The sequence below is a fragment of the Kogia breviceps genome, chromosome 6, assembly GCF_026419965.1.
Source record: "Kogia breviceps isolate mKogBre1 chromosome 6, mKogBre1 haplotype 1, whole genome shotgun sequence".
NCBI classification, from domain to species: domain Eukaryota; kingdom Metazoa; phylum Chordata; class Mammalia; order Artiodactyla; family Physeteridae; genus Kogia; species Kogia breviceps.
This window is the reverse complement of record NC_081315.1, coordinates 115,975,506-115,998,996: the sequence shown is the minus strand read 5'-3', so window position 1 is coordinate 115,998,996 and position 23,491 is coordinate 115,975,506. Positions and strand designations below refer to the sequence as shown.

The following is a 23,491-nucleotide window of genomic DNA, read 5'->3' as shown; positions in this document are numbered from 1 at the left end:
GCCTTTTCAGAATGCCACATCGTTGAAATCATACAATATATAGCGTTTTCAAATGGGCTTCTTTTACTTAGTAGTCTGCATTTAAGTTTTCTCCATGTCTTTTCATGGCTCGATAGCTCATTTCTTCTTAGTGCTGAATAATTAATATTCCATTGTCTGGATGTACCATAGTTTATCCATTCATCTACTAAAGGACTTCTTGGTTGTTTTCAAGTTTTAGCAATTATGAGTAAGGCTCCTCTAAACATCTGTGTGCAGGTGGATGTAAGTTTTCACCTCATTTGGGTAAATACCAAGGAGCATGATGGCTGGATCATTTGGTGAGAGTACGTTTAGCTTTGTGAGAAATCACCAGATTGTCTTCTAAAGCAGCTGTACCGTTTCGCATTCACACCACCAGTGAACGAGAGTTCCTGTTGCTCCGCATCCTTGTCAGCATTCGATGTGGTCGGTGTTTTGGATTTTGGTCATTCTAATAAGTATATTCTAATAGTGGTATCTCATTGTTGTTTTAAATTGCATTTCCTTGATGATATATGATGTAGAGTATCATTTCATATACTTATTTGTCATCCATGTATCTTTTTTGTGAGTTGTCTGTTCAGGTCTCTGGCCCATTTTCTAATAGGCTTCTTTTCTTACTGTTGAGTTTTAAGAGTTCTTTGTATATTTTGGGTAACAGTCCTTTTTCAGATATGCCTTTTCCAGATATTTTGTCTCAGTCTGTGGCTTGTCTTCTCATTCTCTTGAGAATTAATTTATTTTGCATAAGAAATTATTGCTTGGATACATATGGAAAACCCTTAATCAGTGCCAGTTTTATATGCTTATAGAGATTACTTGATTGATTTGACTGGAAAATTTTAAAGTAATTAAACACAGTAGGATTTCCCTGGTGGTCCAGTGGTTAAGACTACCCTTCATATGTATAGCTGATTCACTTTGTTATACAGCAGAAATGAACACACCATTGTAAAGCAATTATACTCCAATAAAGATGTTAAAAAAAAAAAAAAAAAAAGACTCTGCTCTTCCACTGCAGGGGGCGCCAGTTTGATTCCTGGTCAGGGAACTAAGATCCTGCATTCTGTGCAGTGCGGCCAAAAAAGAAAAAAGAAAAACAAGGAAAACCCCCCAAAACACATTTACTAATTATTCCTAGGTGTATGACAAGTGTGAATAGGCCTTGTAAAGATCCCTGGATGAGCAGTGTATAAGAGCAGTATATAAGTTTGTGGTAATTACAAACAGATACTTGTGAGACAAATGAGAAAAAGCACTGTCCCAGTGTGATATAAATGAATACTAGGAGTTTGGTTAAAATTTCCAGACTACATTTCGTAAGACATCAGAGAGTGCTGTTTCTCAAACTGCGGTGGTGGGAGTAGAGCTGACGTGCTCTGGAATACTGTGTTACATGACTAAGAAGGTGGCTTTAGTGACAATGGTGACAGAGATGCATGTGGAAGCTGGAATGAAATGGTTTTATAATATGTTACAGAAAATAATGATTATGTTTAGAGTGCTTTTTTTGTTTATTTCCAAATTATTTTTATCATTACCCCTTACTTGAGGTCACCTCGTCTTTGCAGTTGCATGATCGTGACTTATATGGCACATTCCAGGGATTTCTGTCTCACTAGATAGTGGGAGATTATGATTAATGAAGTCTTGCATGCGGGATGCTACCTGCCTGCAAGTAGACCAACTATCACTACGAAAATTGATTGGGAGGTACAGCATTAAATCCCTCTCTTACACTTCATTTCTTAAGTCTCATTTTGAAATGTTAATTTTCTTTATTAAGATACCCTTTGGAGAAAGCTAAATTGTTGAATCAAACATTTAACTGTACTTTTGTGGATGTATAGGATATTGTACCTGTGGATGCCTCTTATGAAGTGAAAGAACTGTATGTGCCAGAAAATAAACTTCATTTGGCAAAAACAGATGCAGAAACATTACCAGCATTGAAAATTAACAAAGTGAGTGCTTTGTTCCTTTTCCTACTTAGTGATTTAACCTTATGTATAGTTGTTAGTCTATAGAATTTGTGATTTTATTTTTGTGTTTGAGGGTGTGGCTGATAGTGGTAGTTGTGTATATCACGATTCCCAGGGATGGGAAATATGTTTCATTTGTAAAACCATATTTCCAAATTACCATGGCTTTGATTTCATTTTAGTCATAATATTTATTTATTTATTATGAAATATCAAAGAACAAAGATTATGTAAGATTTTTAGGCTTATCAGAAGGAATGGGTTCTAAAAGGTTAAAAACCTTTAATAATTAAATAATTAAAATGAACATTTTTTTCCTTTAAACATGTTTCCTAATCCCTTGTCAAAACCCTGACTTTCCCTTTCTTATATTGTGAAGAATAATTCTGTTGTGCATCTTAGCTCTAATAATAGCATTAAGTGCTTTTCCCAATAAAAAACTGCTTAGTTAAACTAGATATGACAATGGCGACTATAATTTATCACTTTCAAATCTTAGAGAATTTTAAATTGTGTCATTCAGATAGACTTTGAAAATGAAGAGATTTAGGGATAAGAACGTGGACCAGGACTAGAATTTCCCAGCCTTTCTTTTAATATAGTAAAAATCCCGGATACCCAGGGAGATGCCAAATGTGCAAGTAAGGAGAAAGAAAAATAAACGCCCAACCCTTCTGAGGTCGGAGGAAGACTCTTCAAAGACTTAACTCATATTCCTGATAGGAGTACATTATCTAGGTGATTTGTGTGATTGGGTTTCTGACCAGAAGCTAAGACATGCTGCAGGGGAGCAGAGAGAGGGAGAGTTGGAGAGCAGAGCCACTCAAAGCTGACTTTGCAAAGGAACAACAGAACAGATTTTGTCACTGGCAGACCATGCATCAAATGAACGAACACACACACACACACACACACACACACACACACACACACACACACACACGGCAGGGACGAGGGAAGGGGAGAGAGGGAGAGAGAAAACGAAACTGAGAATGAATGCATATGAATCCCGCTCATTTAGACTCTATAACCCAGAAAAACAGCTGCTTTTTCTAAATGTGATCTTTTTTTCAGTACGGTGGTTTGTTCTTTGCACAGCAGTACGCAAAATAATTAATTTAAAAAATTAGGTTACATCATATAATGTATGCTAGGCTGCCATAACAAATACCATACCCTGGATGGTTTAAACAACAGGAATTTATTTTCCCATAGTTCAGTAAGTTAGAAAGTCCAAGATCCAGGTGCTGGCTGATTTGGTTCCTGGCGAGGCTCCCTTGCTGACTTGCTGTGAGACGCCTTCTCACCTTATCCTCTACAGGGTGTCCGTGGGAGCTCTGGTGTCTCTTTCTCTTATGAGGGCACCAGACCTATTGGGTTGGGACCCACCCTTATGACCTCATTTATTCTTTATCACCTCTTCAGGGCCCTTTCTTCAAGTACATTTACATTGGGGGTTAGGGCTTCAACATATTTTCAGGGGGACATAAACATTCAGTCCATAATAGATACCATCTAGAATTAGATTCCAATAGAGAAGAATAGTGGCCACTGTCAAAGGTTTAGGAAAAATTAGTAAGAGGAGAACTTGAAAGTGCAACAATTTGGTGCAGGAATATAAATTTTTCCTGTGAATTGAAGGAGGGGAATGCTTTACCATTATTTGATTTTTCAGTGGAACATGCCAACCTAATACTTTGGGAATACATGGTAAGTCACATCATAATGCACACCTCTTGGCCAGGTGCTTTATCTTTTCTCATATGAGAATCACTGTGCGCTCGCTCTCTCTCTCTCTCTCTCTCTCTCTATATATATATATATATATACACACACACACACACACACGTGCGCGCGCGCACACACACACAGTTAAAAAATGAGCATATCCAGATTGTGTTAATTCATCAATTCTTTAATATTCTGATGGGATCTGCCAGAAATCTTAAAGTTCAAGAAATAATATAGTGTTTGTAAAATGAAGGGTACTCTGTCATTGGTGAGGGATTTTTTTTGGTAAATATTTTAATCTAAAGTTTGTTTTAGTTCAAGGACAGTGGTTGTCAGAGTGTAGTTTCCAGACCATCATTGTTAGCATTTTCTGAGCACCTGTTAAAAATACAAATCCTTGTGCCACAGCAAACCAGCGAAATCAGAAACTGGGGGGGTGGAGAAGTCTTCATTTAACAAGCGTTCCAGAGGTTTCCTAATACATACTAAAGTTTGAGGACCACTGGTTTAGGAGATGCTATTCTTACTAGAAACGTTGGGAAGCCTAATGTTATTCAGATTTATTAAGAAAAATACATACTTTCCTAGTGCCCTTATTGTTGATTAGATTTGTAAAATCTATAAACATTCTTGAGAAGTTCGTTTCCATTGCTTTCAAAATTAAACTACAAAAAGCCATTAATGCTTTTGTTCGTAAGTACATGAAATAGAGCATTTTTCTTTACTGTCTCATTTACCAGGTGGATATGCAGTGGGTGCAGGTTTTGGCAGAAGGTTGGGCAACCCCGCTGAATGGCTTTATGAGAGAGAGGGAGTACTTGCAGTGTCTTCATTTCGATTGTCTTCTGGATGGTAAGACATTTAAAAATATTCAAATACATTGAGTATGGAAAAGGAAGCACACAGTTGCAAGGATTTGTCACTATTTGTAGAGAGTACTGGTAACATCTTAATGGAGATAGCACTTAAAGACTAAATTATAGCAGTACTGAATATTTTAAATGTATCACGAGATCTTTCCACTTTTAGTTTTCTTGATTGTGACTTATTGCAGGGGGAGAAGGACAACCTGGGGGTTAGGGCTGAAAATGGATTTAAAAAACAAATACAGTTTCCCTATGCCGTATCCACCTGATCACGGTAAAAGGCCTCTCCCCAGGAAGTGTACATACTTACTAATTGTACTATGCTGAAGCCCGTGCTTGCTTAAGCCAGGTGTTCTAACAAGGAATCAGGGAGTCCCAAGTTAAGGAGTCCTGAAATAGGTGGTTAAAAGGATAGTTCCTCCTACTCTTTTAAAACACGAAAAAAAAAAATTGCCAAAGAAATTGATATTTAGGGTATTGTAATTACACTCCAGCTACCTTAAACTTTGTGTACTGTTGGTAAGATTAATTTACTACAATAAAGAAAATATTGCTAAATGTTAAAGAACTATGCCGTATGATCCAGCAGTTCCACTTCTGGGTATTTACGTGAAGAAAACAAAAACACTAACTAGAGAAGATATATGTTCCCATATGTTCATTGCAGCATTATTTACAATTGCCACGATATGGAAGCAACCTAAGTGCCCATCAATAGGTGAATGGATAAAGAAGATGTGGTGTGTGTGTGTATATATATATATATATACACACACACATACATACATACTATGGAATACTATGCAGCCATAAAAAACAATGAACTTTTGCCATTTGCTGCAACATGGATGGGCCTGAAGGGTATTATGCTAAGTGAAATAAGTCAGAGAAAGACGGATACCATATGATTTCACTTATATGTGGAATTTAAAAAACAAAACAGAAGAACAAACAAAACAAAAACAGACTTGTAGATACAGTGAACAAACTGGTGGTTGCCAGAAGGGGGTGGGGGTAGGCTAAATAGATGGAGGGGATTGATTAAGAGGGATTAAGAGTATAAACTTCCAGTTATAAAATAAATAAGTCACAGGTATATAATATACAGCATAAGGAATAATATGGTAATAATTTTGTATGGTGACAGATGGTTACTAGACTTATCATGGTGATCATTTCTTAATATGTTTAAATGTTGAATCATTATGCTTTACGTCTGAAACGAACATAATATTGTACGTCAACTATAATACTTCAATTTTTTAAAAAAGTCATAGAACCCTGCAGAGTTGCGACCACGTTCTTCTGTGTTATAACTTCTTTTGACTGGGGAGTAAAAGAGATACTAGAAAATGTAATTCCTACTCATGGTTCTGAAGAACCTTTAACATAAGAATTAAATTTTACTTCTTGATTTTCTTCCTTGGAAGTAATGGTGAAGTCTTTGTGGACTGCCTCCTTAGTAATGACTTAGTCTTGGGTGTGGTGTAAATGTACCTATTAATTTTCTATTTTGGACTCCACCTTACGGTGGTAATTTTAAAACAGCCAAACTGTTATCATTGATTTTGTTGACGTCTTTTGCCCAAAGAAGGCATGCCGTGATTTCCCAAAAAGTGTGGTTTCTCTTTGATACGTAAATAATATCCACATATGAATTTGAGAGTGTGTTTTATTTTTCTAACTTGCACATGACGAATAGGAAAGAAAGAAACACTTTCAGAGCTTGAAAGGTTGGGAACTGAGAATGTGCCTTTGGTCTCACTGGCAACATACTTTGGTTTAAGTGGCGCCACTGATTATTTACTACCTTTGTTTCTTGACCGGTGATAGCTGGCATCAGTTCCATTCTGATTAAAAAACAAAAAACAAAAAACTTTTTGAGTGTTTTCGTCTTCCTCTCTCAAGGATATCCAGGTATACCAGGTATACTCAAGTTACTCAACCAACTTGCCACTCAAAATGTAGTTATTGGCAGTATCAGTTATAATATTTTTCCTGTAAAGGCCCTGAAGCATAATTCTTTGTCATACTCATATATTTTGGGTGACGTTAGACTTAACCGGCTGATTCTTCCTCATTCAACAGTTTCTTAAACTTCTGTGATTCTTCCCCCTAAAGACAGTTTCATGAGTGGTTGTGAGGAGTGTTGCTGCACACAGCGTTGATGTCCTTCATTTTTGCTGTTTTGTTTTGTTTTCAACTCTGGGTTTGTTGCTTGTTCTCTCCCTGCTTTTCTGTGCCAGGTACCAGTGGAACACTGTCACTGGAGCAATAAATCTTTTATTATTTGAAGAGTGTCTACTGAAGTGTGAAAGGTAGATGTGAGGCCCGCTGAGTAATGCAGGCTGTGTGCTTTGTGTTCTTTTGTGCCCTGCAGGGGGTGTCATTAACTTGTCAGTACCAATAGTCCTGACCGCTACTCAGGAAGATAAGGAGAGGCTGGACGGCTGCACGGCTTTTGCTCTGATGTTCGAGGGCCGCCGCGTGGCTATTCTTCGCAATCCGGAGTTTTTTGAGCACAGGAAGGAGGAGCGCTGTGCCAGGCAGTGGGGAACAACATGCAAGAACCACCCCTACATCAAGGTCCTGAGTAAACCTTGCCGCATTTTATCTTGATTTGCCAATAATGTTTGTGCTGAAATGTGAGGCATTTACCTGTGTATCAACTATGCCACTGGAACTGTTAATATTTTGCAGAATCAAGGCTGGAGCTTAGTGTGATGAGCACGTGGTCTTGTTGTTTGGTCCACATAAATATTCGGCAAATATGTTTTAAACATCTACTGTATACCAGGCACAGAGCTAGCTGCTAGTGCTGGGTAGTTAGGGCTGATGTGCACAGCAGGGGCAATCTTTATATGCTTGGAGCATGCTGTCTGGTGGTGGGCACAGACACTGATCTTGCACTTACAGGTAGGATGTGATGGCAGGGTGCTATGGGAGCCCATGCTGGGTGATTTTATCCAATGTGGGCTTTTAATTGAACATTGTGTTTCCAGTATGAAAGCAGTGAAATTTTTAATTAGTCTCCCCAAAGGGCCTCATGTATTTTATGTATTGTATGTGAAATGTTATCAATGAAGTCACATTTCTGTCATTTGATTTAAAGTAGACTTTGAACTTTAAGAGAAACTTAAGCGAAGGACTGCCCTGGCAATCCAGTAGTTAGACTCAGCACTTTCACTGCCGGGGCCTTGATTGGACCCCTGGTCGGGGAACTAAGATCCTGCAAGCTGCATAGGGCAGCCAAAAAAAAAAAAAAAGGCAAGAAACTAAGTGAAATTTTAGTAGCTTTACCTAGAAACTTTATATTGCATCTGTTTAGATCATGGAAGTGTGTTAAATTTCATTTCATTGTCTTATGTAGGACAAAAAAGTGATAAACTTAGAAAACAGGCAAATATATTGTTTTATAAAATAAGGAGGTTGAACTAATGGTATCAGACATTCCTTCAGCATTAAAATTCTACAGTTATTAATAACAAATAACGTAGTTTACAAACCATGCTCATGTAAATTTTTTGAACCACATAGCAGACCTATAGGATGGGTGGCATTTCCATCTTACACATGGAGAAATTGAGACTTTATGGGGGATATATGTTCTTGGCCACAGTTATGCGGCTTATGGTTGAGATGAGGGTCTGATGTGAATCCAAGACCTTAGGCTTTAAAGCCATCTCCCATAATCCTTAGCAGAAAGTCATTATTGGTTTATGTAGAACTTCATGTACTATGTAATCCCTACCACTAGAGAGTACTTGTTATATGAATTCCTTGGAGGAGACATTTTTAAATCACTGAACATATGTGAATGCTGTTTATATTGTGTGCCACATTTTTTTTTTTTTTTTTTTGGTGGTACGCGGGCCTCTCACCGTTGTGGCCTCTCCCGTTGCGGAACACAGGCTCTGGACGCACAGGCTCAGCGGCCATGGCTCACGGGCCCAGCCGCTCCGCAGCATGTGGGATCCTCCCGGACCGGGGCACAAACCCATGTCCCCTGCATTGGCAGGCGGACTCTCAACCACTGCGCCACCAGGGAAGCCCTGTGTGCCACTTTTATTTAGAGCAGTCTGTAAGACTTCTTGGGTTAGTTAGTACTCGGTGTGCAGCCTTGAGGAACCAGTAGGATTTGGATAGGAGGGAACTGTAAGAAACAGCTTCCCAGGTTTCTGGAGCAGGCGGAGCACAGACTCGGTGCGTTTGGCAGAGAGTTGCTGGTCGAGTGAGAGAGAGGACCTTGGGCTTCAGTTCCTACTCCAAGGTGTTAAAATTTTGTTCAGTCATAATAACAATTTACCTGTCTTTATGCTTTTCAACTGCGTTTCTGCTTTTCAGTCCTTACAGTGACCCGTAGAAGTAGACGAGGTTATTTTCTTTATTCTGAGGAGTCTTAGAGTGGGTTCATCTTGCCCAGAGCTGCAGAGGTACCTGTGAGGTGACAGGATTATTAGAGTCTGTCTTAGGTCTTCTGTGCTCTTTCCCGTATGCTGCTCTGCCTTCCTAGGCACAGAGAGGTGGCAGGCAGATTCGACAGGGTCCCAGACGACGTGGTGATTTAAGAAGCCAGCCGGGCAGTCTAGAGCAGGGTGTCCCTCTTGCAGCCCCATGCCCGCTGGTACCGGCCATGCCCTCCCGGTCTCCCGGCTGGGGTCCGGCTTCCCGTCATACCCATTGGAATCCATTCTCCTCGGGCAGCCGGAGTGAGTCTTTTAAAAATAGAGATCTGAACATCTCACTGCCCCCTTTAAAACTCTCCAGTGGCTGCTCATTGTAATCAGAATAAAACCCGTGAGGCCCTGTGGGATCCGGCCCTGGCCTTCTTCCACGATCTCTTCCACTACCGCTGCCCCCCTCCTTGCTTTGGCCTTTCTGACCTTCTAGCCACATTAGCTTTCTTTCTGTTCCTCAAAGACGGAAACGAGTTTCTGCGCCAAGACTTTGCACTTGGTGCCCCTCTGCATGCGCTACTTTACTTCCATGACGAGTTCCTTTTCCTCATCTCAGGTTAAGTGTCACCTTCCTCAGAGAGGCATTTACAAACTCCTGTCTCTTAAATGACACTTACTCTACTCCCTGGATACTGTGTTCCAGTGCTCTGTTTGTTTTCTCTGCAACGTTTATCACTAGCTGGTATTTCTCTGGTGTCTCCTCTGTCTCGCCCACTAAAATCTAAGCTCCATTGGAGTAAGAAATTTCTCTCTCATTTTCTGCTGTGTTTCCCAGTGCCTAGCGCAGGCCCTGACACATTCCAGTCCTCAGTGAATTTGTTGAATGAGTGGTTTGGTGGATGGGTAGAGACCTACTGGTGAGGGAGACCAGGCAGGAAGTGACCAAGCGGTTGAGGTGCATTGTTAGCAGGTGAGTTGAAGCCGTGGGGGAAGAGCTTGAACTGCATTGCAAAAATGGATGGGTCCTAGACGGTATATCTTCTCCTCTCAGATGCAGAGAAAGGACACGAGTGAAGCCAAAAGAAATTTGAGGTGGTGTGGAGATTGGAAGGCATGAATTTGTGTTCAGCTCCATCATCATTACTTTAATTGCTCAAAAGTTTAGGATTGGAGAACACAAGAGGGCAGGGTGACCCAGGCTTACACGCTTTTCTGTTAATCAACATACAACAGCAATGAAAAGAATGTTTTGTTTACTTAGAAAAGTATTCATTTTGATTTTGTTTACGTTTCGTACGCGAATATAATAGCTGCATCACAAATCCTTTGCAAAATTATAAAACATATTCTAATTCTACAGCATCTCTAATGCCAGTTCAGTTGATAAACCAAACAGATTTACCATTGACCTTAAGATGAGAGTAGTTTACAGGTGTATTTAGCTGGTATGAGAGAAATGTTCTTACTTATTTTGATATTGGTTCCTGTTAAAAAAAAATTATTTTCTTTCTCTTGCCGTTAGATGGTTATGGAACAAGGAGATTGGCTGATTGGAGGAGATCTTCAAGTCTTGGACCGAATTTATTGGAATGATGGTCTTGATCAGTATCGTTTTACTCCTACTGAGCTAAAGCAGAAGTTTAAAGATATGAATGCAGGTAAGACATGGACCTAATTATCTAACATGGGACTACTTGGAGTTTCTCCTTGATGCGGAGGTTCTTGAAGATTTTTTCCAATGCTTGCTAAAATGTAAGACAGATGAAGAGTAAAGATAAATTTAGTTAGCAATGGAATATGTAAGGAAAGGTAGTCAATCTGAATCAACCTGTGTAGTTCACTCATATCAATGTGCTTTATATCCCAGAATGTCTTATTGGAGTGGAATGTACCACTGCAGAAAATAATAGAACAACAATGTCACATTTGCTATTCATTCAGCAGGTGTTTGTTTTGCATCTTTATATGCCAGAGTACCAAGCGCTGAGGATTCATGAATAAATAAGACAGGAGTTTATGGTGTAGAAGAGTGAGACAGTCAACAAATAACAGAAAAAGTTGTTGAAGAGTAGGTTAATAATGATTTCAGATTTCTGGATTAGGATGAAATGGAGCAGTAAATATAGAGAGTTTTTAGAAACTGTTCTTTATAATACTGTCTTAGGAAGTGCCCCAGGACAGGGATTTTTATATTAGACATCTGTGATTAGCAGATCTTTTACACAGAAGTAGGTAAATGATGTGTTTACACTGGTGCACCCACACTTGCGAATTCCGGGTGCCTGCCACAGCATTTGCTGTAGATTTTAGGAGGCTGTTTTTTAAGGTCTGAAGAATTTGAAGCCTCCTCCAATCATGCTGCTAGTGAATTCTCACCCACTACAGAAATGGTTAAACACTAAGCATTGGTGCTGCTTTTTAAAATATCTTCTGTGTACAAATTGAGGAGATATGGCTGAGAAAAGTCAGGTGGATATGGATGCCTTTTAAGGAACTACCTGGCCACCCAGCCGTATTTATTAACCAGAAGCCCGCCTTCCCAAGTGACTCCAGAATCTGGGCAAGAGCTCCCATTTCATCAGTTGTGTTTAGGTTCTGTGACCTCTCAGATCCTTGGTAGTCATTCAGAGTCCTGTGTGCACACTGCCCCCTACTTTACCACTTAGAAGTTATGTGGTTGTGGGGAAAGGGGTTTCCTCTCTAAGGCTCAGTTCCCTAGTTGTACAGATGAGGACAGTGATGGTACCTGACACAGAGGATTTTATTTTTAGAAGGTGAAATGAGCTAAGATGGTTTGGCACCGTAACAGTACCTGGCACACAGTAAGAGGTTAAGGTGTCATTATTTCTGTTATGTGAGTTGGAAGCTAGTTTTACCGGTAAGTAAAGGGTATACAAGTAAAGGGAAGAGAAAGAGTATCTGTTTTTTCTTAAGTTGTATCGTAATTAGCTGATATTTGGAGTGATGTGAAAGGGATCAAGAACTGGAGGCCTGAGATGGACACACACTCTTCAGAGCTCCACAGTCCCCACCAGCCTGCCTCGTTCATGCACATTTTTTGCTTGGCCCCCTTATGGTATTTGATAGTGTGGTACCCCATTCCTCTCCTCTGAATTTGAAGCACATATTTGGCTTAAATTACTTGCGGAGGAACTTCTCCGAATGTTACACTTGGTGCGTGCTTATACAGCAGCTTGTTCTCTTCTTTCTTGCTAATACGTTTTGGGCCCAGTCATAGAGGACTGTATCATGAACTGTATCATGACTGCTATAAGTCAGTGATGGTGCCGCATTCTCTTTTGTCAGTATGTGACTTAAAGGTCCATGTTTAAGTCAGTTTTGACCTTTGAGATGTAAGCAAGTGAGGCTTCTGGGAAAGGTTTTCCTTCCTGAAAAGAAACTGGCTTAGGACAAAAAGTTATCCTTTCCCATCCTTCCTCTTCCTCCTGCTCTGGATGCTGTCATGTAAGGAAGGGTACAATGAATGTTTGGAGCTCTGGTAGCCATTTTGTACCATGAGAATCCATAAGAATCTTATGCTGTTTGAGTTTCTGATCCAGCCCTTGGGTCCTCTGTATCCAGATTTGTCATTCAAAGACCTAATAATGCATGTTTGAGTTGTATAAGACACTTCTAGTTGGGTCTTCGTTTATTTGCATCCAGAAGCATCTGATAGTTTAATATGTGTAGACTTCTCTCTCTTTTTCTGGTGAACAGGAACATGTTTTGCTGAGGACTTGCTGATACCTCCTTGCTTACTCTAATTTGTTTTCAAAATAATTTATATCCGGAATTCGTGTTACTAAATAAATTTTTAGCACTGTTGAGGGGTCTTATCAAGAAATTATGATTCATAACCCAAGACTTTATATTACATCTGTTTTACATTCTTCCTTGTGTACCAAACATTGTAAATCATTTAGAGGATTTGTTGCATAATGAGTGATTGCAACTTTGTTTAAAGTAGCTGAGAGCTGGTTATTAGCCTTAAATCCAGCAAAAAAGATGATGGAGTGTTATTTTGTTTACTTTTCCATTTTAGACTAAGGCAAATAAGCAACAGACTGAGGAGGTCCCTTTATAGTTTTTATTCACTTTTTCTGGAAGCCAATAACAAGTCATCTGCTCTTGTGTACCAATCATAGTTCAAGGGAGAGAAAACGGGGAATATTTTTTTTCTTTTACTTAGGGTTTCTTTTCTTACCTCTCCCTCCTTCTCCTTCCCTCATCTTAGGGAATATTAGGTAATCTTTGATTACCCTGTGTGGGTCGTTGTCCTGTGCACATTGATACGGTCAGTTTTGCTGTTTCTAGACCATTCTGTAGCTGGAAGGATTGAGAGGTCTTTAATACCCACGTCAGTGATTGCAAGGTGACGTGGTTCCAGATGGCAAGCTCTTTGAACTACCGACGATTGACCACTATCCTGGAAAGAAAGACTGAATTTCACTTAAGCCAAGTAAGAGCCAGTTAGTATTTATTACACACGGAGTACTGGTGTCCTGCTGGGTTACTAAGGGAAACGCTGACCTAATTTCTTTCAGGCCAGTATGTGGTAGCACAGTGTTGAATCAGTCTGAGAAAGCTTTGTCAAGTTGCTGAACCACAGACTGTATTTTAAATGAATGGATAGAGACAGTAGATGGATATATGAGGCAAAGTTGGGAAGCACAGATGCCTGAGAAAGCTGAGGTGGAAGCAGATAGTTTGCCTCTGAAGGCACTGGGCTTCCTTGCCCATACGTGGCAGTGGGCTGGAGATGCTGTAATCTGAGATTGGGTGATGGAGCCTCTTGTCAGTCAGGTCAAGGCACACTCGGGTGAGGCTGTGAACATTACCTAACAACGTGAGGATTTAAAGACGGGCGGGCGGTCAGGGCTAAGGGAACCGCCAAGGAATGATGAGGTATCCGGGGACTGGCGATTTGGGGTAGTATTACCATTCCTGACAGGGCGTCGGAAGGCAACGTTGTTTCTGAAGTGGGCTAAGAGGAGCTGGAGCTGTGGCGAGGGGCTGCCGAGCAGGGGCTGGTTGTCTGGGTTGTAGACGCCGCTGTAATCACAGCGCTGAAGCAGGATGCTACTGGGGCGAGACTTTTGTCCTCCGTCCTCTGGTTGCCTACTGCTGTCTCCCATATGGAGGCAGGGGTACAGCACTCCCGCCCCCAAACACGCACACACGTGCACATGTGCGCACGTGCACAGAGGCACGAGAAAGGACTGGACAGGAAGGGGAATGGAGAAGAGGCAGTACAGGGTCCAGCTGGCAAAAAAGCTTTATATCCAACATTATTTTTCACTTTAATTTGAAAGCATTTGTAGTCCTGAGAAAGAAAAACAACTTGCTGCCGTACTTTAGGGTATGAGAGTGCCTGTTGGTGAAAAATTCTAGTCTATTCATATTTACTCAAGTAGCCTAGCCCCGTCTTGTTGATTTTTTTTTTTTTCCCCCCTCGTGAGCAGTTTAAGTAAAAGAAATGACAGTCTCGAGGGAGGAGGCGGATCAAACTCTCTCTCATTTCCAACTCTCCTCAAAAAACCCCCACAGAAACATAGCGTACGTGCACCCCAGCCTGCCTCCCAGCAATGCTAGAGCGATCGATCGTCAGGACTCTCTTGTTCGGCTACTATATCGATTTGGGGAAAATCAGACATGCCTGTACTTAGAGCTTTGGGGTAAAGTGGCAGATAACAGAGCTTGCGTAGGACTGCAAGAGAAGACTTATTAATTACTGCTGTATGCAGGCCAGTTTTCAGAGAAGTGGAAAGGAAGACAGCAGGCGGATGTTGTAATTCTGGGTCTAGTGGTTGGGGTGCAGGCCGGGTCTCTGCCTGTGGGCTGGGCAGCGAAGCGCAGGTCTGAGAAATCTGGGGGAAGAGGTTAGCGGCGCTCCCCTGCTGACCAGCTCATTCGTTGCTCACGGCTGCCCTGCTGGGGAGCTGCAGTTGTCCCCGGACCCCTCGCTGAGAAATTGCAGCACAGGGGTCCGGCCCAGGTGTTTGTACTGTGCCGCGTCAGGGTTCCGTGGCCGTGGCGCTAGATTAGGCAGCCTGTGTCCTGCACGTATTCTGGGGGTCAGGGCCCACCCTCCTCCCACCACCAGAAAACACTCAACGATTGCCATTCCTTCCCTTGTCAGAAATCAGCACGTCCTGAGAAGAACCTTCTTCACTGTCTTCTTCTCCTTCCGTCTGCTGGAGGGAAAGGGATCAGGCTGTACTTGTTGACATGGTGTGTTGGCTCCTGGACTGGATGGTGTCGAATCTGGAGGAGAGGGAGAGAAACTGTAGTATGGGGCTCTTCCTTTACTTAGACATGAGGTATAGGAGAAGGTGCAGGTTTTAGAAGCTGGACCTGCTTTTGGCTTGAGATGTGAGGGTAGTAAGTGAAGGTGAAGGGGTTGAGGGGTGGGGTGGTAATGAGCAGCATCTATGGAAACGTTTTTAGTAATAAGTCTCTGTAACTGATGAGTTGGAAGGTCAGGACTTAGGGATGCAGCTAACAGAAGCCATCTGTATGCACATGGTAATTGAATCCAGGTGAAGGAGTAAGTTTCCTGAATGGGTACGTAAAGAAAGAATTTCATAGGATCCAGCAATGAACTCTGTGGCTGTGAGAGGACTACAGGATGTCAGAAACATGTGACTAGACCAAAATGGGCCAAGCAGAATATAAAATGTCATACACATTTGATCACATCTGTGTAAAAATGTATGCATAAGGAGAAAAACTAGGAGACTATGCAAAAACCCAAAAACAGTTATATCAAGATAGTGCATTTGGGGTGGTTTTTTCCCCCTCCAAATTTTCTTCAGTGTTTCATGGTTTTTACTAAAGAAAAAGCGTAAAGAGGCAGATGAAATAGAAAAGGTTGGTGCCATTGTTAGCAGGCCTTGAGGCTATGAAGACAGTGGCATAGCTTTTTTTTTTTTAATGTCAGAGGCAGCAGAGAGATCAGGACTTTAAAACAGGAAAGTACCTTTTGGATTTGGCAGGGGTTTCATACTCACTATGTGGCAGAGCAGGAGGAATTAGTTGAAGGAGTGACTGCGTTCCCGTTCTTTTCTTCCATCACTTTATCCTTCACATTGTCACCAGACTTACCTTCTGAAAACAAAGATCTAATCATGTCCTCTTGGAGTTGAAGAAAGTCTATTCCTTCTAACATGGATTTATTCTCTGATTAGTGAATGTTTGCTTCTCCTCCTCTGACTAGATTGTCAGCTCCTGGGGGCAGGACCAGTTTCACTGTTCCCCCAGGACAGTGTATCTAAAACAGAATTTTCATCCTGTCCCAACTCCTTTCTTCCCTGCCCCCCTGCCTGCTTTGGCTGCTGGATGGAGGCTAGATGGGGTTGCGGGGGAGACCTGTTGTCTTGTGAAGCGGGATGAAGGACTGATGTGGGCATGGGGAGTGAAGAAAGCAGGGTTTGGTGAGGTTTAGGGAGCAGAGCGATGCACTGCGTGTGGAGGATGGCAGTGGTCCTTCAGAGCCGAAGACTGCAGTGCGTAGTGGCGCCTGCTCTCGGAGGGCGTGGAGGAGGACCAGAGGCGGGCAAGGAGGCTGGCAGGAGGTGGTCTGAGGTGCCCGCGGAGTGCCGAGAGGCAGGCCGAGAGACGATCTGGAGCTTAGGGAGGTTTCGGTCAGACGATGAAGATCTGTGAGTCAGTAACACATAGAGCGCTGCTCAGGGACCTCAGCATTGGGGAGGGGTCCGAGGGAGCGGGCAGCGCCAGTCGTCGCTGTCGTGACCCCATTCCCAGTGTGTAGGTTGTGATTGGTCAGACGAGCCTGTCTGTATCATGGGAGAGGAATAGATTGAGTGAGTGCGGAGAATGAAAGAGTTGGTGGATGGTTTTGTTGTTTTGTGGTTTTTTTTGCGGTACGCGGGCCTCTCACTGCTGTGACCTCTCCCGTTGCGGAGCACAGGCTCCGGACGCGCAGGCGCAGCGGCCATGGCTCACGGGCCCAGCCGCTCCGCGGCACGTGGGATCCTCCCGGACCGGGACGCAAACCCGTGTCCCCTGCATCGGCAAGCGGTCTCTCAACCACTGCGCCACCAGGGAAGCCCTGGGTGGTTTCTTTTATATGGAAAATATGGGAGCACGTTTCTGCGCCACAGTCTTCTGATTTTGCTGTCTCCCCACTCCACCCACTCACCCTCCCCCACCTCAGTCCTGCACAGTCTACTAGCCTAATTTTCTGGGCAACATTACTGATTAACTCACAACCTCTGTTTGGAACACAGTATCCTTCCTAACCTATCATTCAAAATTCTGCACGATATCATGTGCTAGGCTTTTTTTTTTTTTTTTTTTTGCGGTACACAGGCCTCTCACTGTTGTGGCCTCTCCCTTGCGGAGCACAGGCTCCGGACGCGCAGGCTCAGCGGCCATGGCTCACGGGCCCAGCCGCTCCGCGGCATGTGGGATCTTCCCAGACCGGGGCACGAACCCGTGTCCCCCGCATTGGCAGGCGGACTCTCAACCACTGCGCCACCAGGCCCTGTATCCATCTTTGACAAGATGGATGATTCTGTGTCCTCAGACACATCTGCTTTCCTGCCTCCACACTTTTGCTCACACCAGGTGTCTTGGTTGCAGTGCTCTTACTTCCCTCACCCGAATTTCATTTGTCTTTCAGAGGTTGGTAAACCACAGCCTGCGCGCCAAATCTGGCCCACTGCCAGTTCTTGTAAATAAAGTTTTACTGGGAAATATCCACAGTCACTTATGCATCGTCTGTGGCTATTTTTGCACTGCGCGGCAGGGTTGAGTAGCAGCAGAAGCTCCGTAGCCTGCAAAGCTTAAAATATTCACTCCAGCTCTTGAAGGAGAAAGTTTGTTTTTGTGCACGGCATCAGCAGCTTCACAATGCACTTCCTATAAATCACAATTATGGAATTCCTGGTCCTTTCCCAGGAATGGGGGCAGAAGGCTAGAAAGAAATGGAAATCATAAACGTTAATATTGAATTCCAGTCATTTTGAAGATAATGTCCCATTTTCAAACACGGTTGAAACCCTGATCTTAGGTAAAGCAGTCTTAAACTAATCCGTAAAGAGTTATAAACGAAAAGCAAGTATTTTCTACCCGTTATGGTGTGACAACGGGGAATTCACTGTCCTTTAGAAAATGGGGATGAGAATGTGAAGAATTACTGAAAGTTGTTGCTCTAAGTATCAGTGGCCCCAGGTCCATAGTGGCCCATTATTCTTTTTCCATCCTTGATGAAAAATTGTTGGAGGAAGATATAATGGTGATGCATACTGGGTTATGTTAGTTGGGACAATACCTTGGGAATGTAAGCTTCCAGTGGATCAGGTGCTTCCATTACATTGTTCATCCACATAAGTTCTCTAGTGGGGAAACCAGATGGTAGGGGTGAAAATGCAGTCTGGAGCTACAGGCAGTTAAAGCCATTTGTGTAATTCATTGATAAACAGTTACAAGGGATTGAAAAGGCTGGAAGTTAAGGAAAGACCTGGTAATATTGGCAAGAAAAAATGGGCATACAGAGCAAATGATCATTGGATTTCTGAATGGAACTGATAATAAGGAAATAATTCTACCTGGAAGAAAGTTTGGCAGCAAAATCCTTTCTATGCTGCTAATGTAAACTTTTAATAAGTCATTCATCTTAACTTTATCTGTTAAATGTCCAGTGTGGAGCTAGATTAATTCTTTTTGGAAAGGAAACCTAGGTAGATGAATTATTAGAATCTGTGAAATACGTATATTTGAGACAGAATTTATTTATGTTTCCTTTTGCACGTGCTGTCATATAAAAAATCTTGCTAAATGGAAATTCTACAAAATCGGATTTGACCTGATTGGAGTGTAGGAATGTAGTCATCATACACCTGAGATGTATTACCCAGGGGTCCTGTTCACAGTTAGGCACCTGTTCCTGATTAAGGAAGGTGAAGGCTGCATATTGCAGCACAGAGCTAATGCACCCTCATCTTGGAAACACTCCCTGGAGTGTTAGTTCATACTAGAGTAGACCTTGAGTCACCAGTAGAACAGTGGGTTCAATTTGCTGCCAGGAACTTTTAGATATGGTGTCTTTTTGGTTTTATTGAAAGAATGAATTGTCTTAAGGAACTTAGATTTTTAAGTGACTGCAATGTACATCTCACCGTGCTGGGTACTTTGTATTATTTTATCTTCATAACAGTAACCTTAGTATCATCCCCACTATGAAGATGTCAGAAGTGAAATTAAGTCCTTAAAGACCACAGTCCATGGTTAAAAATGGTTAGACCTGTAATTTGAACCCGTAAATGTCATGTTCCAAAGCAGTGCTGCTTCTACATGTATCTTCTCTTTTAAAAATTATTAGGGAAAATTTTAAACATATGCTACTTACATTTGTAAGTAGATATACTAGTGTGAATGAATCCCTATATACCTCTAACCCAAATTCACTGGTACCAACTCTTGGCTACTCTTGTTTCACCTGTACCGCTACCTAAGCCACTGCATCCCTGCATATTATTCTGAAGCAAATCTCAAACCCCATGTCATTACCATCTAAATATTTCAGAAAGTATTTCTTAAAGGTAAGGACTTTAAAAAATACAACCATGATATCACTATTGCACCTAAATAATAATAATATCAACAGTTTCTTAATACTATCCAATATCTAGTCAGTGTTTATATTTCTGATAATTTCATAGTAGTCACATTTCTTTTTTTATAGTTTGTTTGAATCAGGATCTAAATAAAATCTACATGTTATAACCAGTTCATATGTCTCCTGTCATAATTATTTACTTTGTTTTTTAACTTTTTATTTTGAAATAAATTTACAGAAAAATTACAAGAATAGTACCAAGAACTCCTATATATTCTTCACCCAGTTTTCATAATTAACATTATATTTCTTTGCTTTCTCATTCTCACTTTCTTTGAAAGTTGCAGACATGATGCCTCATTACTCCTTAGTTATTTCCATATGTATTTCCTGAAGATAAGGACAGTCTCCTATCTAACCTCAGTATGCTCATCAAACTCAGGAAAATACCATTGATATAATACTGTCTAATCTGTGCACTTTACTCACATCATGCCATTGTCCCAATAATGTCTTTTATCACAAAACCAACAATGACAACTAAAATCTTCTCTTTGCCACCTTTCCTTCCTGGTTCAGGATGTCAGTCACGTCTCTTTAGTCTACTTCATTCGGAACAGTCGCTTAGTCTTTGTAGTGTCTTTTACAACTTTGGCATTTTTGAATAGTCATGTCGTTTACTTTCTTGACTGTCTCTCAGTTTGGGTTTATCTGCTGTTTACTCATGATTGGGTTCCAGTTATACATTTCTGTCAGGAATCCTGCAGGAAACAATGCTGAATTCTTGGTGCATCATATTTGGTGGCTCACAATTTTGATTTGTCCTATTACAGATGAGGTTAACTTTTTTAAGTTTAACTGTTATCATTTAAGATCATGTTTACCAGGTTTTTGTGCTGTAAAGTTAAATTATTTTGTATGTACTAACAGGTATTTTGGGGGAGAGATTTTGAGACTCCATAAACATCCCCTTGTCATCAAACTTTTATCTGCTAGCTTTAGCATGTCCATCTACATTTATTAGTTGACTTTCTACTGTAAGTTAGAGTTTCCACTTCTCCTCCATTGGTTTTTTCATTTATTTTATTCTTTCTGGATTTACAGATTCCTGTTTTACTCAGTGGTTTGCAATCCATTAATATTATTTACTTGATGTTTAGCTTGTCCTAGGTTGGCCTTTGGGACTGTGTCAGACTGGTTGCTGTATCCTTTTGACAAGTCCTCATTATTCTCCGAGCACTTCCTTTCCTTATGACACAAAAGACGTTCCAGCTCATGTTGTACTTTCCGTGCCCTGGCCCTAGAGTTGGCCATTTTGCCAGGGAACCCTGGTTTAAGTGAGGAATAGTATTTAGAATGTAAAATTTGGGCTTTAGTTTTGCTATTGCCACTGGGTAATCATTGCTTGTAGGACCTTTCAGCGGACAGAACCAAGAAATGTGCATAAGCACGTACACTCACACACATTTATATTTGTTCCTGTATATATCTGGATGTAGCTGAAAACCATGAGGTCACGCTGCTATATTCAACCCTAATCCAATACCACGTGGTCTTTTTCTAGCCTTTCTTCTTTTTGGTGTTTTTGCCTCCTCTCCTACAGTGAGAATCCTGGCTGCCATTCTACTCAGTCTGTTTACTTATTTGCTCTTATTTGCTCTGTTTACGCTCCCAGGCAAATGAGCTGTCTTCTCAGCCCTGGCCCTGTTTGCCCCTGCAAGGCAGGCATCTCCTCGGCCCTGGTGCTCCAGGCTTGTGCTGGACCAGAGTCCTCTTCGTCTCTTCCCTCCCCGTGGTGCAAGCCTGGAGCCACTCGCCCCCAACCTCTCCATCAGTGCAATAACTCACATTAGCCCAGTAGTCCTGTGATATTGCAAGATTTAGAGCATTTTCACTATGCTTTGAAGTTCTCAAGTTCCCTTTTCTTGAGAAACAAGGTTGGTTTTCACCAAAGAAATAGCTGCTAGCTTTTATCTGCTAGTTTTAGCATGCTGCAAATACTGCCACATGGTGATTTTTCTCATTCCCCCAAAATCTCCTGGTCAGGTAGGGTGCCATAGTTTTCTTTCTGTGCCTTTTGTCATGGTGATAGAAGAGGGTCAGAATTGAGAATAGGTTGGGGATGTTGTACTATTCGGCTTAAAGTTATTCGGGAAGAGGAAGTTTTTCCTCTCTGAGTCAAGATTGGATCAACATGGCGTGATGATGTATCAGATATTGTGAGGGCATCAAATACAGAGCTCCTCTAACTGCGTTGTTACTCTGTTCTGTGAAATTACTCTATGCCTCCAAGGAACCATGCCTTCTAAGAAAGGTCTTCTGATAGCAAGAGCCCCATGTAGGAGTGAAGCCAAGGTTGTAATCATATGTTACATAGTTAACCAGTTTACTTAATCCGGCAGTTTTCAACATTTGAGTAATAGCAGTGGTTCTTGTAACGGATATTATTGTTGCTAAACTATAATCCAGAATCGAGACCTGGCATCACAAAACAACATTGGGTTCCAGTCAAGCAGAGTAATCGGTATAAATGAGCTTATTTGGATAGTAAGTAAATTTTTTAAACTCCACATATCTCTGTCCTTCTGTCTTCCTTCAGTGAAGGAGTATCTTAGATCCAACGGCAGGATTGACTTGATGGGTAATTAAGGCATAGACCAAGAATTTATATCCATTGCAAGCAGTTGAACCGAGATATTAGGGCCAGAAAGTCTGATTATCGTTCTCAGGTTGCCCATGAATTCAGAAAGTAATTGTTATAAATCTATCCCTACCATGTGACACATGCTCAGGCTTGTAAGATTTGTAAAGTAATAATTACTATATCGTGTTGCCTTGGAGTAAATGGTTAGCGCAGTACGTGTTTTTTCACCAGTTTCTGATTCTGAGCATGTGTGTTTGCTTAATCCTAAGCACCAAGCTTCAAGAAGAATTGCTTATCCTCTGGAAGGTGTTCTGTTAGAGAAGGACCATTATTAACTCTGACTATTCTCTTTCAGATGCTGTCTTTGCATTTCAGTTACGCAACCCAGTGCACAATGGCCATGCTCTATTAATGCAGGATACCCATAAGCAACTTCTAGAGAGGGGCTACCGGCGCCCTGTCCTTCTCCTTCACCCTCTTGGTGGCTGGACAAAGGATGACGATGTTCCTCTGATGTGGCGTATGAAGCAGCATGCTGCAGTGCTGGAGGAAGGAGTCCTGAATCCTGAAACCACAGTGGTGGCCATCTTCCCATCTCCCATGATGTATGCTGGACCAACTGAGGTATTCACGGCAGCAGTGCTGAACCCCTGTTACTGACACAGCAAGTGTCAACAACAGACCTGACTTTTTGATTTTTCTCTCATCTGTAGGGCTATTCTAGACACAAGGCATGCTCGCATGGGCGAGCTTGGGAAGGTGTGACACACAGGCTCTTGTCTGACCATGTTATACAGATCTGATAACACTCATCTTATCCCTTTAGCAAAGTCCAGAGTTACTCTTCCCAGGGGACAGATTTGGTCTGACTTTTTTGCTTCTGGTATTTCAGTGGGAAGGAAAGCATGGTATCTTTTCAAAAAAACATTCAGAAGACATTCTTCATCTGTTCTTTATTGAAGGGCTAATAGGGTTAGGAAGTAAAATTGCTTCTTGTTATGGGGTGGAAGAGAGTTTTAGAGTTCTACTTAGTGGTCAAAAGGGAGGTTTTGAGATGTTTTTATAACCATATGCAAGGAAGAGGAGTTAATTAGGTTTTTGCTTCAAGGTAGAGTTGGCTTTCAAAAAATATTTGTTTGAATAAATGAATAAATCAATAAATGACCTAAAAAACTGTGTGGGAAATTCCTAGCCAACTTCTTGTTGAGTGTTTAAGATAAAGAATGGAATGCATGTTATTATTGCATTCTTTTTCATCCCTGCCTTGA

General features: G+C 41.6%; 1 protein-coding gene across 2 annotated transcripts in view; it reads left to right on the top strand.

Moving 5' to 3' along the window:
- The window catches only part of PAPSS1 (3'-phosphoadenosine 5'-phosphosulfate synthase 1), a 113,048-nt gene that overhangs the window by 54,226 nt on the left and 35,331 nt on the right, over window positions 1–23,491 (top strand). For both annotated transcript variants that reach the window (XM_059067669.2, XM_059067672.2), the window contains exons 6-10: window positions 1,872–1,985; window positions 4,475–4,586; window positions 6,981–7,186; window positions 10,520–10,655; window positions 22,579–22,847. In XM_059067669.2, coding sequence (XP_058923652.1) covers window positions 1,872–1,985; window positions 4,475–4,586; window positions 6,981–7,186; window positions 10,520–10,655; window positions 22,579–22,847 — 837 coding nt within the window. The remainder of the gene's footprint in view (window positions 1–1,871; window positions 1,986–4,474; window positions 4,587–6,980; window positions 7,187–10,519; window positions 10,656–22,578; window positions 22,848–23,491) is intronic.